Source organism: Anopheles coluzzii, chromosome 2, assembly GCF_943734685.1.
Source record: "Anopheles coluzzii chromosome 2, AcolN3, whole genome shotgun sequence".
In the NCBI taxonomy this organism is placed as follows: domain Eukaryota; kingdom Metazoa; phylum Arthropoda; class Insecta; order Diptera; family Culicidae; genus Anopheles; species Anopheles coluzzii.
Window position 1 is genome coordinate 107,022,735 of NC_064670.1, and position 19,101 is coordinate 107,041,835.

The 19,101-nt window shown below is 44.0% G+C and overlaps 2 protein-coding genes across 3 annotated transcripts in view; both read right to left on the reverse strand.

The window, feature by feature from the left end:
• The window catches only part of LOC120950889 (potassium voltage-gated channel subfamily KQT member 1-like), a 162,571-nt gene that overhangs the window by 140,813 nt on the left and 2,657 nt on the right, over positions 1-19,101 (reverse strand). The window contains exon 2 of one of the 2 annotated variants that reach the window (XM_040369303.2): positions 8,884-8,914. The exons of the other annotated variant lie outside the window; for it this stretch is intronic. The gene's annotated coding sequence lies outside the window, so the exon portion shown is untranslated. The remainder of the gene's footprint in view (positions 1-8,883; positions 8,915-19,101) is intronic. 2 annotated transcript variants of the gene reach the window in all.
• Positions 15,152-17,026, reverse strand: LOC120950891 (uncharacterized). Its single transcript, XM_040369305.2, has 2 exons — positions 16,836-17,026; positions 15,152-16,759 (listed from the first exon to the last, which is right to left on the reverse strand). Exons 1-2 carry the CDS (start codon positions 17,009-17,011, stop codon positions 15,274-15,276), a joined length of 1,662 nt encoding a protein of 553 aa, XP_040225239.2. The 5' UTR covers positions 17,012-17,026; the 3' UTR covers positions 15,152-15,273.

Genomic DNA, 19,101 nt, shown 5'->3' on the forward strand with positions numbered 1-19,101 from the left:
AAAAGATAGTGATCAATGTTTTTGTTCGTCCGCTAAAGCTCGAGCCAACGCTACCGATACGACCAAGTTTTCCATCGGTCCTGGCTTTCCTGGGGAGTTTCCTGGATCGTGTTTGGAAAACAGTTGACCGGGATATCCAGCACACTGTATTTAAGTGGGCGAATGGAACGACTCTTTGAGTATCTTGAAGTACCTGCGCCAAACCTCTGCTGCAAATACCTTGGGTCGTTATCGGAGCATAAGAAGAGGAAACTTTTATTTACTCTTTGTGGGTATTTCATGCACTGAATCAATGATTTTAGTATGTGTGTGTGTGTGAATCTGAACGACAATGCATCTATTAGACAGTCATCTGAAAAGTGACGGATTTAATCAGATTGATAGTAGAACCATGTACCATGGCCGTGGTTAAAACTGCCAAAATGCTTTTAATTTCTAGATTCGCAATGAAATGAAACAGTTATTGTAATTACCCAGATGCATCGTACCCTTAATTCATATCAAGATTTCGATTCAAACCTTGTTTACTTATACTTACAACAAGGAAAATATGTTATTCAAAGTAAGTAGATTGTACAGAAATGTGCTTGTAAACAATTGAGGCTAGGATATAAGCATCTGTTTGCCAGGAAGTTAAAAAAGCACGAATTAAATAATTAAATTACCATCTGCTCGGTAAGCGAATACAAACTCTGCTGAAATTCATCACTTTCAACAGGCTGCTGGTAATTTTTATTTTCATCTTGCGTACTCCTACTTCAATCTTTGCCTACCACTCGGGTGCGTCTTTTTTTCAAACGAAAGTACGTATCATCTCGCCACAAGACAATGAGCCGCGAAAACATTGCCTCTCGCTTTCAAGTCATCCTTTTAAACCCACACACTGAGCACTCTCGAGCGGTCCCAAGAAAGGCTATATATCTCGAGAAGCGGATTATCGTCAGCCAGAGCACGCTGGGCACTTGGTTTCCTCGACTTTCCATTGCGCAAACCCCCCTAACTTTGTCCTACACACACACAAGAACGCTACGACCAGAAGTTAGAAACTGGTTGCTTCTGTCTTCTCCCAACAATGTATACCCTGATAAACTCACCCCACCCTACTATAGGACGTCTGCAACTTACCGGCGTTGGTTGCAATAATATTTCTTCATCTTTCGCTCGGTAACAGCGGTAGCAATGGCCACGGCCACGAGCACGTCCCACGGCCCACTTAATCCCACATAACGCTGGCAAACTACTTGCTGGCTCCAGCACTGAAAGCCACGCTGGCCTGAACGCTCGTTGTGATGTGAAAACGATGCGCTTTTGTCGGGCATGAACCTAACTTCAGTGGCAATCCTGCTGCTCAGTAAACAGCCCGCGTGAAAATAGCCGTTCTATTTTTGTGCTGTTAAAAATGGGCTGCATCTTGAAATATCGTTCAGGTTGGGTTGGGATTTTCTGGGCATCTTATTTTCAAAAAATCAATCGCAGTGGAACAGTTTTGCTTGCAATGAGCAATTGATAATTTCTATTCCTGGCTGTCTTTTGAACAATCAATGCCTATCTTAAGCCAACAGGTTCGGTAAAATGGTCGATGAAATTCGTATTTCAGCCTTATAATTGCAAAGTAACAGTTTGAACATTTGTAGATAACTCAATCGTTTCTAACGTTTGTCTTTATCGCTTTATATTGTTTTATGACCCAAAATTATGAACTATTGGAGGATTTAATATAACAGAAAATTAAATATTTACCAAACTGCAGACCAATTCTTCTGATATCCTTCTAGCTTAAACTCCCATCTCTGTAGATCTCTAAAAGTAATCAAAATCAATCAATCTACAAACAGTTTTGACTCTATCCAGCAAGAAAACATCAAAAAGCTTTCGCAATGCACTTCCGACAGCACGCAGCGTAAATAAATCACTTCCCATCGATTTTCGACCAACCGGCTTCGCATCGACTGCCTAATCAATAAGCGTCATTGATACGTAAGGGCCGTCCCACTCTAACGAACCTACCGACACACAGTTTATCCATCGTGTTAAGCTTCGATGACACCTCATCAGACACTTCCCGATCGAGCGATTCACCTGTCAGGCCGCGATGCTCGCGACCTCTTCTACCGCGCCCACCTGTCCCGCCTGCTAAGCGTGCATTAATTTATCCAACGACTCGCCATCAATCAACCGCTCGAGCGCCGGTTGTCCTCTTGGCTCTGCCGAGTTTTCCTATCCCTTTACCCCTCGTCCCCTTTCCCCATCGTTTGCATTGGCAACGGAAGGATGCAAATAATCTGTTTCCCTGTTTTTCACTTTATCCTTTTAGAACTGGCGCCACGCGTCCACCGATGACGGGGACGTGTAGCTTTTTTTCTTCTTTCTGTTATTGCTCCACATCAACCCCCCCCCCCCTCCCCCCTCCTGTCTACAGACAACGTTCGTGTGCGGGGAAAAGTGTCGTCCTAATATACCCTTTGACGTCGAAATTGGAGCACTCTGGACACGGGCCAAAATCTATCACCCCGACGTCCCAAACCCACGCTGGTGTCAGTTGCACCGGAGAAGCAGACCCGGCGAGTTAGCGCTTGTTGATTTGTCCGACATCGTACATATGTATGCAGGCCGGGGTACATCGAACGGCACCGAACCGGGGTTAGCTCACAGGACCGTGGCAGCTCGCGCAAACCCATTGGGGCCCAACTCCCGGATGCAGGGTTTGATGTATGCCTGCTGTACGCGCGATTTGCATTTTTTTGGCAACCGTTCAACGCGAGTGAAACGACACATTCTGGGTCTGCCGTACGGTCGTGTCCGTATGCCTTACAGCTCCCTTCCTCTTCTCACCAGACTACTGACGTCACAGCATAACCATCTGTAGCATAACAACATGTTCGGCGTTCGGCCGCCCTGCGTAAGGATGCAACAAGCGGGCGTGCGACACGCTTTGAATAAAAACACAATTTCGTTTCATGCCCCAGATGAATTCTGGTTTTTTGGTGTTTGTGTTTTTGCTTCTTCTGCTTCTATTTGGCGTGGCGTACGTCTTCACCGACTCTCACTGCACGCTCGCGCTCGACTGTCGCTCGCTGAAGCATTATTTTCAATTTCTGAAAGGCTTTCATCGGCCACGGCCCCTGTGCACGGAATATTAAGTACCGCGCCATGGATGGACGACGGAGATCCGTCGCATATGCTCTTAAATTTTAAGATACCGAGCACGCATCCATCGCGATTCCAGCGACCTTGTACGGATTCGGTTTTATTTTGTTGGACTTTTCCTTCTTTGCTTGTTGGAAGCGTCCGAGGATAAGCGCCGAAAGAAATAAGCCGAATGCGTGCGTGGATAAACGAAAGAAGTGAAGCATCACAAAAAAGGAACAACAAAAAACACCATCCACAGAGCTAATGGAATGGAATACGTCTTCATACCGAGCTGGGCCCAGTTGTGTGTCGCGCATATTAAATCATTCGTACAGCAAAACTTGTTGAGCAGCGACAAAATTCTTGATCTCACGTGCTGTGTGTCGCTTAAAAGGAGCACCAGAACTTATCGCGATCATTCAACTTTCTTACATTCCATTACGGGTCTCGAAAAATCTTTCATTAATAGACACTTTACACCGTGATATAAATATTCCAGGCCCCAAAAATGCCCGGTGTGGTGTGATGATAAATTTTCTCCACTTTAACTGATTAAAGATTTAACACTTCCATTTTCTCCTTTTTTGTACCTCAAATGCCGCTTCTCGAGTTCTGTGCATCAAGCGCATTTAAAGTCATGCCTTTTCATCCATTCTTTTTGCGCCACGCGGAAACTTTTCGAACCCATTTTGAATGGGTAACGAAAAATTAATCATCTGACCCCGGTGCTCTAACTTGCTCAGCAGCAAATTGAAATTGTTTCCTTCGCGCTTCGAATGGATCAACTTTACTGGCACCCGGTTCCGGGCAGGGTGGCGCGGTGGTGCCCGTTAGTTTTGGGGAAAGGGGAAAGTTTCAAAAACTTATTGTTTAATTATGATTTTTTTTCCTCAATTTCGTGCCCCGGCTGTGGCCCGCGAAACCGATTTCCAATCAGGGCTTTAGTTTTGCGTTTGCTGGTTATTCCGTGCTCGTTCTTGTTGCAATTAAAAAAGTTTGCCAACGATGAGGCTTATCATAAATAAGTTTTGTGAGATGGGTTGGAAAATATATACGACGAAGCGAGCGTGTAGGTTATAATGTTTACCGTTTTGTTTCACATTTAGGTTCAAAATTCAAATTACTACAGTTCTAGATAGCTGAAAAATAATTTTAATTACCGAACATAATATTCCATTGGCATTAAATAACTTAACAGCCACATCTTTGATATCTTTAATTTTCAAAACTTCCGCAACATACATTGATATTCTTCCTTCCGTGATGCCAGCTAATCCATCGTCATGCAACAGTGTTCAAAATTACAAAAGACTTTAGTCTGACTGACCAATTCCATTCCGCTTGCGGTGCGCGAAGAGCAATTAATCATGGATGTGTTATCCCTTTTGCTTGGTCTAAAATTGGGATAATTACTAGTGACACAACACCATTGTCATAGGGTTTTCGTTCCAAGCCGATGGTTAATTCATTCTCATTTGCTTAATCCTCACTCTGTCTAGACTGGCAGGATATAAAGCGGCAGAAAAAGCTTATGATGGATTAAGTAAAAAAGATGACTCCATATGAAGTTTGAATCCATCGCAAATATGTTGTTAGGTCGTACAGTTTGACGACTCTATCAGGAGTCTGCCTTAAACAAATGTTCAAAAACAGGATTTGAATGGAGAAAGAGGTATTAGAATTTCTATTTTGTCTTTCAAGATATCTCATAAAATACATATAAATCTAGCGACAGGGTTGGAATTGACGAAAATTGACAAAATTTCGACCAACCTTTGCATCACAAAATAACAGATTAGAATTGCTAGACAACCTGCTAAACGCAATCACAACGGACTGAAATACAAACTAAATCACAACGGACTAAAGACTAAAAAAGCGTGCAATACAAAGCAACTCAAAATATGCTATCTGTCTGGAGGTATGACAAAACTTTTCCCATTCCCCTCAAACACTAATCAAGTCACAAAATCATACCACACCATTAATAACACCCACTAGCGCTCAAAATAGTTGGCGGCATCGATTTGTTTTCCGCGCGGCGAAGACCATCAAGCCGTCTGCCGCATGGTCAGCACGGTCAGCAAACAGCAAAGCCATCCTCCACGCAAATGGCTGTGTCCGCCGCTGCTCGTCAGCAGCACCAAAAGCCTCCAGCCTGCACAGCAAAGTGGCGTGATTCATCATAGCAATATCCGCCATGGCGCACACTCCGCCCCGTCCAATATTCCTAAATCATTGACTCTTTGGCCACGCGAGGCTCTTGCTCCGGCAGGATGCTCGAGTTCATTCCGTGAGTTGCGTGCTATCGCTGCTCGATGCCGTAATATCTACGGAAGATACCACTCCTTCCCGCCCGACGCACTCACTGTTGACGGAAATTGAATGAGGGCCAAGGATCATGAATAAAAGATAGTGATCAATGTTTTTGTTCGTCCGCTAAAGCTCGAGCCAACGCTTCACCAATACTAGCCAAGTCTAGCTGCTCGGGGCCTGACTTTCCTGAAGTGGCTAGGCTCATCCCAGCGTCGTACCCAGCACTGGCATCGTGCCGTGTTTGGGAAACGGTTGACCGGGCGTACCTGCGAGCTGTCTTTTAGGCGATGAAAACGAACCCGTCCGGGCAAGTACCTGCCCGAAAAGCTCCAGTTCCCACCCAATACCTTGGCAGCCGTTATCGAAACCGGCCCAGAAGCGCAAGAAGCTTTTGTTTACTCTTTGGGGTATTTTATTTTATTTTTTGCTTTGCTGAATTATTGATTCCAGCGCCAGCCACCGGTCAATTGCTCCGCGTTCGACCGAAAGGTGTAGTGGAATTTCAGCTGGTGTGATTTACAGCTTTTATTGATTGGACCAGACGACTTTCCCTCGATGAACCCGGCCCCGAACGATGGAGACACGATGGCTCCGGCTATCGGTAATGACCATCTAAAGTGGTGCACGAGCTTGCCACATTGCCACAGGCGACGAATGGCGCCATAAAGTCGTTGTCCCGAAAAAAACAGCTACCACAACAACAAAAATGTGTTTTTTAATATCGCTCTTGCTCTGGGATTGTATGTGTGAAATAGCATAAGCTCAGGCGCATAACGTTCCTATCCCATGTGAGACAAACACCATTTAAAAATACTTCCAGTAACTCATACCACAAAACGATGCTTTGTGCAAGTGAAATTAAAACCATTTTGCAACTGCAGGCAATGGGGCACCATTAATAAACCAAAAGACCAACTACCAAATCTAGTATCGCTCGGTGGGATGCCCCAAAGCTGCTGTATAGAAATAAAAACCGGAGCCAAACGATAACCAGCAGCACACACGAGAAGCTTTTTTCCGGTTTTGATTTCAACTTTGAACGTTCTCTCCTTTTGGCTGGCTGGCTGGCTGGCTGCTGAATCATCAGCATCACGATGCAACAAGTCATGCTGTTGCAGTTTTGCATGAATCATCTCCGGTCATGATAGTGGAAAGCTGTTGCTTCCCAGTTTTATCTTCATGCTTCATGCCCCGCTCCCGTTTGTGCGTGCCAGTTTGAGGGCGAAAAAGATAATCGAAAAACGTTCTTAGGGCTTTCACCGTAAGGAAGTACGGGATGATTGTTTTTTTTTCGCCATCATCCAAAGCGTGCATGCAACAAGCTGGCGGCGAAGAAAGTTTCCTCTTCTCCGATTGCCAGGCACGAAAGCGTCGGGCAGCAAAAAGCATCGAACGTGATGAAATATTTTCCTAATCTTTTGCCACACTGGCTGGCCGACGAGGACGAAGCAAAGATGAAAAAAGGTCTGCTTACACACACACATACACATTTGTACGCCGTTGCAAAACACTTTTCTGCGAGCATTGAGTTTTTCCATTAGGATTTACTCTTTGAAACGAGATTCCGCTTGGCACTGTTTTGTGATGGGTGTAGGGTGGAAAAAGATGCAACCGCTCATCTCACCGCAAGACAATGAGAGCAAGAGAAAATGATAACATTGCCTCCCATTTTCAAGCCATCCTTTAAGCTCCTGCTCTTCTCCCTTTCTCTCACAACACTCGAGCTGTCCCAAGGACTATGGCTATATATCTCGAGAAGCGGATTATCGTCATCCTAGCCGGATGTGTCCCCCCAACCTCCAACTATTTTTTATCTCATCCTTCCAACCCATGCTCCCATCTTAAAACACAAAACGAACGTTAAATGCGAAGCAGGGAAACTGGTTGCTCCTATCTGTGGCCGGCATTCTGTGCGACTCCACCCGAAACAGGTCCTAACGGGGGGGGGGGCTCCATCCCGGCCCCTCCTACTGGGGCAATAATATTTCTTCATCTTTGCTCCACCAGCGGTAACTATGGCGCCGCAGTACCGCAAGCACGTACCCGGCACACTTAATCCCAGCGGTGGCACGATACACCACGATATCAGCTCCGCCTGCTAAAAGCCTTTGCTGGAAAGTGCGCGCTTCTTTCTATGAATCGGGTTGGGTTTTTGAAAAGTGTGCACGTGCTGTACGTACCAGCCACAGCCCACACACTCACACATGCTTCTCTGGACCAAAGGCTTAATAATCCTTTCTGGTGGCATGGGTGACTTCGCGTGAAACAGCAGCCGGCAGACAAGCTTTCGAAAGGTAAGACCATTAACCACAATGAAATCCCGTGCATCCCGGGCTCTGCCAAAGCCGGTTTTGCGGTTGTCTTTGCACATTCGAGCGCGAAATATGTTGTTTTGTCAACGCTCTGTGGTTGCGACAGACATGGGAACGTATCATGGTGGGGTTTCATTACATCTCTCTTTGCATCTAAATAGTTAACTACTGTTGAGACATGCATCATACCAAAAGCATAAATGCTAAACCTTTGAATTTCAAATCCATAATGAATTCAATGACATTAGCTATGATTTCCCTGCGCTTTGCGCTTAAAATTCCGCCTGCGGAATATTAAAACCATATTGATTGGTCACATTACGCCCACAGTACGCCCAGCCCTGAGAAGAATTGCGAATCTCATCAAAATGCCTTTTCCCGGCTTCTTCTTTCCTACTTCTACCTCCTCGCCCCGCGCTATGCTCGCCGGAACAATGTTTTCCTTCCGCCGAATGATACGGCTCATCGATCCCAGGCGAATGGAAATCGCCTTCACTGCCCGGAAAACCGAACGCAAAAAAACCGAATCTGGCTTTTCTTTCCGTTTTTGCCTATCGCCGTCTGCGGGTGCAAAATGGTCTTCAGCCCTGGCGGGCTGACTGACGAATGGAATATTAAATTAAACGCAAATTTAATGTTCAAGTGAACGTGAAAACCCGGGAAAACAGCGTTGCGATTCCTTATTTTTTCCCCCCACCGACTACACGATCCATCGTTCGAGCATCACTGCCAGGCAGCAGCATTAAGGCGGCAGCATTAAAATCGGCGATGCCGAACGATTGATTTTGCAGTAAATTGAAAATAAAAACGAGCAACTGAGCATGAAAATGGTAATGGTGACCCGAGCTTGGTGGGTAGATGCTAGGGGATGCTATCATAACCGAAACGGTCTAAGATGATTGGCGATTGGACATAGCTATTTAGGGCTGGTATAAAATCTTCATACGCTTCAATTGGTCTTGTATTATTCGCTTGTTTTTGTCCCAGTAGAATTCGTTTTTGGTAGGAAATGGAATTTACCCAAAACAATAACAACATTCATCTTATTTCAGCGAACTCAGTCAATCTCAGCCATTGCCAATTGTCATTTTAAGCAGAAGAATGTTTAATCGCACTGCTATCTCACCTGATACTCTAACAAAGCTATGATGACATACCTGAAAAGAAAACAAAGAACAACATTAGTCAACCGATTTCAGACTTCATTATAACTAACTTATAGCCTAGTCGAACTATTGGATGCGTTGGTTATGGACCAATAAGAATAAACAATGTTATAAAACAAGATAACAATCTCTTTTGGCGAAAACCACACAAACGACAACAGCTTTGAGAAACCGTACAAGAAAACTATGTAGAATAACTGGTTTTACACTTGATACAACTATCAGGATTCCGCTATCACGAAACTCAAAACTAGACGTCAAATATCAGTCAGAAAAGACCACAAAGGAAAACAAGTTTTAAATTTAACTGCTTGCTTGATTGCTTGAGTGATTGATATTAAAATTGACTTATGTCTAATAATTTGCCGAGACTTTGTAGTCTTATAGTTTGAAACCTCTGAACACATACATGACTATTCGAGGGGTCGGTGAAGAAAGGTATTTAATGGAATCAAATTTCAAACATCGAAATTTCAAATATGTTTTACAAGATAAAGATACATTCGTTCCTGTAAAATTTGGCTTGAAATCGCATATTTTGTCTCTCTAAGGCATCAATTTTGTGTGACAGCGTGTCACAATTTTTGCCTCTGAGGCATCAATTTTTGACTTTAAGTCAATCCTTTTGTTTACAAGATTTTACCTTATGATTCAAATTAAGTAAAGCCATTTTTAATGTGAATAATATAGTATAAAGTACAACAATTATTACAGGGTTTCCCACGATTTATTGGTCAGTTCCCATGATTTTTTGGTGCGTTCCCACGATTTTGTGATCGTATCCCATAGATTTTTGGTTCGTTCCCATAACTTATTGGTATTTTCCGATTGCATATCAATACAATTGGACCAAAAAAATCTGAGAATCGACCAAAAAATCGTGGGAACGCACCAAAATAATATGGGAACCCACCAAAAATTGATGGGAACCAACCAATACATCGTGGGAAACCCTGTATGTTAATTTCGTAAATTTAATAGAGTGAACAAAGTTGGCTTGTATTTATGGTACAAACAATGTCGTAAGAATTTTGTTGAATTTAACTCAAACTACACAGTTTTCTTAGTTTTTTTGTAATGTAAAATTATCATACATCTGATCAAGTAATTTTTAGATCAGATTTTTTTAAATTTATCATGATTCCTACAAGAGTAAAAAATTGTCGCCTTACAGACAAAAATAGGTGCGTTAGAGACCACCATTGATGCCTTAGAGCCCAAATTTAGCGACACAGACAATAATCATAAGTAATACAAATCTCTCAAAATATCTACTGTACATCGTTCGAAATTATAGCTACCACAAACGTTTAGCAATTTACAGTTACAGCTCACCAAAACACCAACGCACTAATCACTGCCATTCTTTCCTATATCTTTTCTGCCCCATCTTTCGGCTCCAGCTCTACAGCATCGCGGTCATCAACATTCGATTTTCTTGCCCAATCCATTACAAAGTCAAAGCTACCGAAATGCTAATAGCCCCGGTACGGTACAAACCCCGAGCAAAACCAAATGGGTAAGATGCAAAGAGATTTGCAAGTCGTCCTGCAAGCACAACCACCACAGATACCATCATCTTCAACGACAACGGTTTCAGCAAACGCAAGCGGCACCGCGCACCAGTATCATTCAAAAGGGGATTTCAGCCGTGAAATGGGACGTTCAAGCGGGAGTAAAGACGGTGGTCTCCACCCGTGACCCGTGTTCAATATGTTGCATAAATAAATTTAAATCCACAACTCACTCTCTCTCTCTCCCCCGTTCTGCCAGCGATACGCATCCAAACCCCAATCGCCAACCGCTGCGTTCCCAAAAACCAAGTCCCAAGTCAACGGATGATTCGGTCCTTACCAGTATCAAAGCTGTGTAAACTCTTACCGGCAGCGCTGCTAAGTGCTTTCGAGATACGGAGCTTGCGGAGCTAATTTATGTGTCATTTATCCCTCTAACGATTGGTTTCTGGTGTCGGTGGATGTTCATGCACGCGACACTCTCGCGCAGAAATGGATGCAGGCTAATGTTTAACTGAGGTTTTAAGCCACCTTACACCGCACGGGCTCTATTTTTTTTTTTTTCGCCCTGTTCCGATCGTTGACCGTCGTTTGGTGTGGTGTGGTTGTGTATCCCTCTGCCGATCATGAGGACAAAGTGGAGCCGTTCAAAATCTCCGACCCGCATTCAAACGCAAGCGACGCAGCGCTTGGTCGCCCGTTTCCTACCGGCCCGAAAGAAGAATTTCTCTCCAAGGACCCATATCTTGGGTCCGCTCCGCGGAGTGGCTAACGGAATTTACAACGTAACGATGGTGCGCATTATTACGCAGGATTAATGAATGCATTACCATAAATCCACATTTTCGTTAGCATCGCTCGGGCACGGTGGGGCGGTGTGCCACACCCGCCGGAGGCATGGGGGAGTGGGGTCGAGATTACAAAGCAGCCATCTAATGAACTACTGGCGAGAAAGTGGGAACCAACAGCCGGGCGCTCAGAACGGTGCAAATTGATTTGAATATTTTATTTCGGAAAAGAAAATGACATTCAATTGGAGCAGCAAATTTATTAAGCGACACATTTCATGCCACCATGCTGGATGAATTCCGCGAAAACCGCGGGGTGGGCAGTATTATGAAGGTCATATTCAATTTCCGTTTTACCGTTTTGGCATGCCAAATTTCTTGAGAGAAATGATGCAATAAACATAATGTTGTGAAATGAATGTTAGCCTCAAATCCCAACCCTATTATTTGCACCTTACAAAAATGTCATTATCTTTCGATTTCGCACATAATTAGAGTCAAATAATGGGCAGACAATCCCACTTCCTCCATGCAGACATTATCGATGAGCTGTTTGAATGCAGTTCCGACAGCCAGCGCCGCAAATAAATCACTTCTCATCGATCGATGTTCGACGAGCCTCCGCCTTTCGACTACCTAATCAATAAGCGTCATTGGTCCAAAACAGAGCCACCCGTCCCGCCATATCACATACACACACACACAGGAAGTTGGTCTAACGTGTTAAGCTTCGATGACACCTCATCAGACACTTCCCGATCGAGAGATTCACCTGTCAGGCCGCGATCCTCTCGACCTCTACTGCCGTATCCGCCATCGTGCATTAATTTATCCACCGACTCGTCATCAATCAACCGCTCGAGCGCCGGTTGTCCTCTTGGCTCTGCCTAGTTTTCCTCTCCCTTTACCCCTCGTCCCCTTTCCCCCTCGTTAGCATTAGCAACGGAAGGATGCAAATAATCTGTTTCCCTGTTTTTCACTTTCTCTTTTTAGAACTGGCGCCACGCGTCCACCGATGACGGGGTCGTGTCGTTTTTTTTTCAGTACATCTCCTCCCTTGGCTACAGACGATGTGTCATCCCAATATACCTCCTTTGGACGTTTGGAATTGAAGCACTCTGGTCACGCGCCAAAATCTATCAAACGATGTTGTTATTTTTGCTTTGTGTATCGTTGTTGTGATTTATAGAAAAGACTACATCAGCATGAAAGAATTTGGATACCAAAAGGACAGAAAGATAACCGATACACTCTACACTACACATACACTTTCTGTGTAAAACATTATCTCTTTTAAAATACTTCAAACGAAGTAGAAATAAGAGATTACCAAAACAGTCAATCTGTCTGATGCCTTTTTATGCATACTGGCGCTATTTTACGCATACTAAATTGATCGTGTAATGTGTCTTTTTGAATGGTAAGTAAGGGTAAACTGTTTAAGATAGTTCTTTTAGGTTAGAGAGAATAGAAAGGTTTGGCAACACTTATTGGAGGAATGCAATCAGAACGATTGCTTCCATTATTAAAGGATGCAAACTAGATATAACAAACACCTCCTATTACTCATAACAGAACTTTTTTATTTAATTACTTCAATAAATCAAAATGCAGAAAACTTATGCTCAACAATCGGAGCATTTTCAAAATTAAAATCCCTTCCCTTAACAGGCACGAAGAATCAACTGGCAGTGAGTAATGTTGAAACGATCCGCAAGGATATCGATTACACTGACCCACAATGCCCACTGCCGAGCCAACTTTCAGTCGCCAGCAAACAACTTTCTCTGCCAATCGAATACAACGGAACAGCGGCGAAGGATAATAAAGGCAGCAGAAAACCGCAAAACCGATTGTCATACATCCAGTTCCAGTATGACAACCGTTCACTTCCCGTTCAAAATGAAACATCAGACACAGCTATCGTTCCACTCCCACACACACACCAAATGCCCCCTCGCAAACCGCTCGAAATCAATTATTGTGATTGCAGAAGAACGGCACCGCAATTACAAACCTGTTGTAAGCAGGCGAAGAAGTTTAAGGTGAAGGACTTTGGTCAAGCACACGGTTGGTGTGCCGCCCCCCCCCTAACGCGGTGGGCTGCAGTGACGGGGGGAAATATGCATTCACTTTCCACGATTGATTCTACACGTAAATCGCCCTGTGTAGAGTACAACCCAGTGCAGCAGCTGTGATATGTTCTCATACACACAGCTACATTTTTCTATCGATTCGCGTTGGTATGTATGCGGTGCTGGTGCATCTCGATTAATAATGCAGCTCACATTGGTGGTCATATCTCCCTGCGATGAACAAACAGTGTGTGCTGCTGCATTTGTTTACCTCCGAACAAGTATGTGTGTCACACACACACACACACACGTTGGATGCAGTTTTGAGAATAAAGTTGAATATAACAAGCAGCAGTTTCATAGTAAAATTGATTTTTTTTCGTAGTTATTATAGTCGTAACAGCAAAGGTATTACTGGTTGTTTTGTCTATATGTGTGTTCTTACAACAGCTTGGAGTAATATTAACAATTAACAGAGATTGGACACACGAAAGCTTAAGTAAGAGGTGGACTTTCACAGAATTCAATACAAAATTAACGGAAACGAATTGCTGAAAAATAATGAAGGGTCTTATAATTAACTCTCGATAGTGATAAAGCCTGTGTTACGATACTACATCACATTAGGGGACGTAAAAACCCACCGATCATGGCTTACGATAACCAATTGAACTCAAACTGCATGGCAAGATGAACCCAAACAAATGTTTTTTACGTACCTACAATTTGTGTAAGTTTATTTCGGACTCGTACGATTTTGTATGCGTTTTAAGATAAAACACCAATAGTTTCTTTATAAAATTGTTTAACTAATATACTTTTTCAACAAATTTATTTAGTGAGAGTGTTTCAAAATGGGTCTAAGTTGAACTTTCCACAAATTTTGAAACGATTTTCTAAACCTAAACAAGATCTTTTCGAAGGCTCATTTTTAACAAAACAAACGGGTTTTGGAATTTCTTGTACAGCTCGAACACTTTTTGGAAGTATTGCCTTTTCTTTTGTAAACATACCTAAGGAGAAAGTATAAGAAACATGAATAATTATCATGATCGGTTTTCTGACAATTTTAAGAAAATTCGGTGAAGCTGGCGATGAAATCCAAAGATTTCAGGACAGAAATTGACTGAAGTTCAGTAAAGTGAATTTAAAAGCTTCCATGAACACATGCAACATATAGATATTGCAACGATTACAATGTGTTGGGATCTTAGCATCATCTACTTGAAAATTTCAACGTACGGCGTTAAACGCACGTAGAACAACCCCAGAATAGTTTCATTAGAATTTCTAATTCAAGAAAGCATTACACTTTCAAAACATATGCCAAACGCTGCAGATACAACCACACATCGTTGGAAGCCCATTTCAACCACCCACTGGGAACACATGTTCTGATCATAACAGCAGTGGGAGAGAGCCAAAATATCACTCACTTACAACATTAAATTTGGCAACAACAAAAAAAAAGATTGTCTACCGCACGTCTCTTACGTGCCCTGCTCGCTGTCTTTCATCGCGCTGGCGATTCCCCAGAATGACCCCGCAAACCACAAAGGTCATTTCGATTGCGTGTACTTTTTCGTATCTCTCGGACTCGTTGTTTACTTTGCACCGCTCCCAGGGGGAATTCCCGAAGCAGCGATAACCGGTGGATGCTGTACCTAATTCAACCGCCACCGGACTGAGGAGATGTTGGGCGGCTTCTCGTTCTGGGTAGGAAACACATTTAGCAACGGTATTGGAGTCTAATAAATGAATGATTTGGAGGCTTTATCCTCCCATTTCCAATGATTCTCGTTGGTCTGGAGTGTTGTGGAGACATACAAAAAAGTCTTGAAATGTTCCATCTTCACCAAAATTAAAATGTTTGTTTATTTGCAAAAAAATCCCAACATAGCAGTGACAAAAGGACAAACGGTTGTTAATTCCATCATTTCACGCTTATCCTTCCTGCTGGGCCCGCACCCGTCTTATCCCAGCTGGGTCGATAAATTCTGCTCCCGCACTACCAGCTCCTGCAGCGTGGCGTTCGCACTGGCCAGCGCCAGATCAGCCTCACCGTTCAGCTTCTTGAGCCGTGCATTTTCCTCCGCCAGCTGCGTCTCCTTATGCTGGTACATATCCCAATCGCGGATGGCATTATTTTGCACGCTCTGCTGCTCGACGTACATCTCCTCGTACCGCTTGACGATCGCGCGCAGCAGCTGCAACGGACTCTGCTCCTCGGTTGCGTGCTGCAGCTCGATCAGTCCTACCGCCTGCTTGAGCGTTCCGTCCAGCTCAGCATGTGCCCGGCGACCATTGGACACCTGCTCGTCGAGCGCCTTCTTCTTCTGCTCTAGCGTAATCTTTGCCTGCTTTCGGAGCGTCACCTGATCGATCACCGTCCGGTACTGCTCCTTGAGCGCATCGATCTCCCGCTGGCGGGCCTGGTTTTCCCGCTCACACTCGAGCCGCTCCGTTTCCGAGCCTTGGCCAGAGAGTAGCGCGTGCTCTTTGCGCTTCAGCGCGATCAGCCGGTCGGCAAACGGTGCCGGCAGATCCTCGCAGCAGTACGCCCCATAGTGGCCAAGCGTTGGCACGGTACACTCTTCCTCATTCTGACCGGTCAACTTTTTGACGGTTTGTTTTGCGACCGTTTGTACGCGTTGGTTTTTGCTGAAGAAATCACGCAACGTTCCACAGTGAAACCCGTTGCCGCGCAGGTCAAAGTGTTCGAGGTTTTGCGAAAACCTTAGCGCTTTCTCGATCAGTACCAGCTTGTTGTTGCGCAGACTGATCCAGGTCACGCCGGCCGCTGACTGAAACTCCGGACCCATAAACGCAAGCTTGTTCGACGACAGATCCAGCGTTTTGAGCTTCGCAAACACGACCTGTCCCTTAACGTCGTAGATGAAGTTGTACTGCAGGTTAAGGTGCTCGAGCGTGTCACTGGAAGCGGCAAGCTCGGCAAAGTTCACCGTATCGATTTCGTTTAGCTTCAGATCCAGATACTGCACACGACTGCGGCATCCCTCGTCGAGGTCACGCAGCATGGTGATCTTATTGTTCGCGAGATAGATATTCTTCTTTCCCTGACCCCGCGAGCAACTCACACGCGAAATATTGTTGTTCGCTGCGTGCAGCGTTTCAATTGAAGGTCCAACCATTAGCTCCTGGACGTAGTTGTTATTCAGATCGAGGGTGCGCAGCGTGGAGAGCGACTCCAGATCCAGCGTTTCGTACAACACGTTCGAGGAGAGATTCAACAGCTCCAGCTTTGTGAACGGCGCCAAATCAGCTGCGCTTATCTGGCTCAGGGGATTGCCGCTCAGATCAAGCTCCTTTACGTTCCACGCCGACTGGCGAAGGCTTGCAAGCGCTTGCTTTAGGCTGCTGTCCGTTACCTTCTCGATCTTGTACCTGTTTCCATTCTGCTTTATCTCGTGTATTGCACCGTGCACCGTTGCTGTTACACTGCAAAAATTGGAATATTGGACTTTTTAAAAGATCCTTCACACAATCCTTCATTCCTTCCACACGGATCGCTTACCATACGAGCAATAGGACGACTTGGCACGCCTGTAACGACATCATCTTTCGTTTCGCGTTCTTACTCGATCGCGCTTCACTCACTACTGACAGCGATGGTGCAGATGCCATGCCTCGCCAGTGATTAGCTTCGCCCGCCGGGGATTTCCTCCTGATAAGCGGTACCGGCGGGGTCATGTTTTGGTTGACTTCGGATGCAATCCCCTAGAGCTTGAATCTTTGAAACGTTTCTTAACGGAAGGTAGCGTTTGGGTCGAAATACTTTTCTTACAGAAATGTAAAAATAATTATACCGATTCTTGTGCTATTACCAACAATATGGCATTCATTTTTTATTCTAGTAATGAATATATTCAAATTTTTATCTTTAATGTAGTTATTACCGGTCTCGGAGTACAGTCGTAAACTCGTACGACTTAACATCATGCCCGTTATGGATTTAGGCCCCAAATTGACCATGTCGCGCCATATGTAGGACCTCTCATAAGTCCCATAAGTCACTGAAAGACAACCACACAAGTGGGTACAGGCAAGCCTTGACCGATAACGGTTGTTGAGCCAAAAGAAGAAGAAGAAGAAGTAGTTATTACATTGAAATACTTTGATATGAACACAATATCATTTGAGTGATAACTTGCAATTTAACAAGGTTTTTTTTATTAAATGGAAAAATGACTTATTTAAGGTCCTATGTTTATAATAATGAAGAACATGAACTTCGCCTTAAAAATAAAGTGTAAAATGATTGTTTTATAATATATATATTTCAAAAGTATAACAACCCGTACCAAGCAGATGAACAGAATCCAACACGGTGGAATACTACCTTGTCAATTAGTCATGGAAATATGAACCACATGAGTCATGTAACACTAGCACAAGTTGGTAATTTCCTTTTGATAATTTCATTCGCAAACCAGAGGTGTCAAACCTGCTGCTGTGCCATTCGAACCTGTGCTGTGACTTCAAACACTAATTAGCTGCACGATGCACTTTACGGTCGATTGTGGTACGATCGCCGGCAGCCGCGGACACAACGAACAATTCTTCTGCTGTCACACGCGTTTTAACATCAAACGTTCAGCATGATAGCAATGTTTGTGCTCGCATGTTTAAGTACGGGTGTATTGGTGATGCTGCTACTGCATCCGACCACGCTGTTGACCGTGTCGTACAACCGCGGTCACTGCTCGCAGTTAACAAAGTGACAAAAATAAGACCAAATCCAGGTCAACAAAAACGCGAAACGCACCGATTTCTGTGTACGGTGACCATGCTGGCGCTAGCACGTTTCCGACCAAGACAGTCAAAATCGGTGGTTTGAACGCTTCGAACCCTTCGAACCAGCCCGGTAGGGTAACGATCGGTTAATAATTTTATGAACAAACATAAATATTAACGTCAATGTGTGCGGGTGTCTTGTTGTTTGGTGTGTTGGTCTGCCATACCGACCGCGACAATAAATACTTCACGCCGTTCACAACACACTTTCGTACGTCCCAAAAACAAATAAAAATCAATTTAAGACCACGGGGACCGAGACAATGACTGTGTTGTGCTGGGAGTTTGCTTTTTTTTCACTCCACAGTCAGCACGACACTAATGGGCACAGTCAGCAGTTGGGATTTATATTTTTTGTTTTACGATCAAATCGAGAAGAAACTATCAAACTGTTGGATTTTTTTTTTGTCACTATCAGCTCATTCACAATTTCACAGTCATCGCCACTTAATGATACCACATGTGCGGTTCACGCAGTCAGATGTGTGCGCCAAACAAGCAAACCGATTGTTCGCGTCTCGTACCAGCAGCTGGAGAACGTTACAGCCAAGATGTCATAAAAAAATTGAACAACCATTTCCTCACATGTGTTCACAGAATCTAACCCATTCGAAGCGAAACTATCACTGGCATCGAAGATTTTGGTCTTTTTATCACCACCAACCACATCATCAACCTTGCAGCTTACGTACAAAAAGCACAAAGTCAAGTTTTGTTCGGGCTCAATCAGCCGCCATTATAAAAAAAAGAAACAGCACGTCTTTAAATGGAAATTAATTTTCATTGCTTCTTGTGCTCTGTTGAGCGTGCCCGTTTAACGACAGAATGGTACGAAGGTGATAAAAAATTTGCCGTCTATCACTTGTCCCCCTTCTAAAAATAAACGCTATGGCTGTAATTAATACAAAAAAAACTCGTTTCTATCCACAAACACAAGCACACACACAGTAGTCATTTCAGAAAGACTAATTAGCACGAGCTTCCAT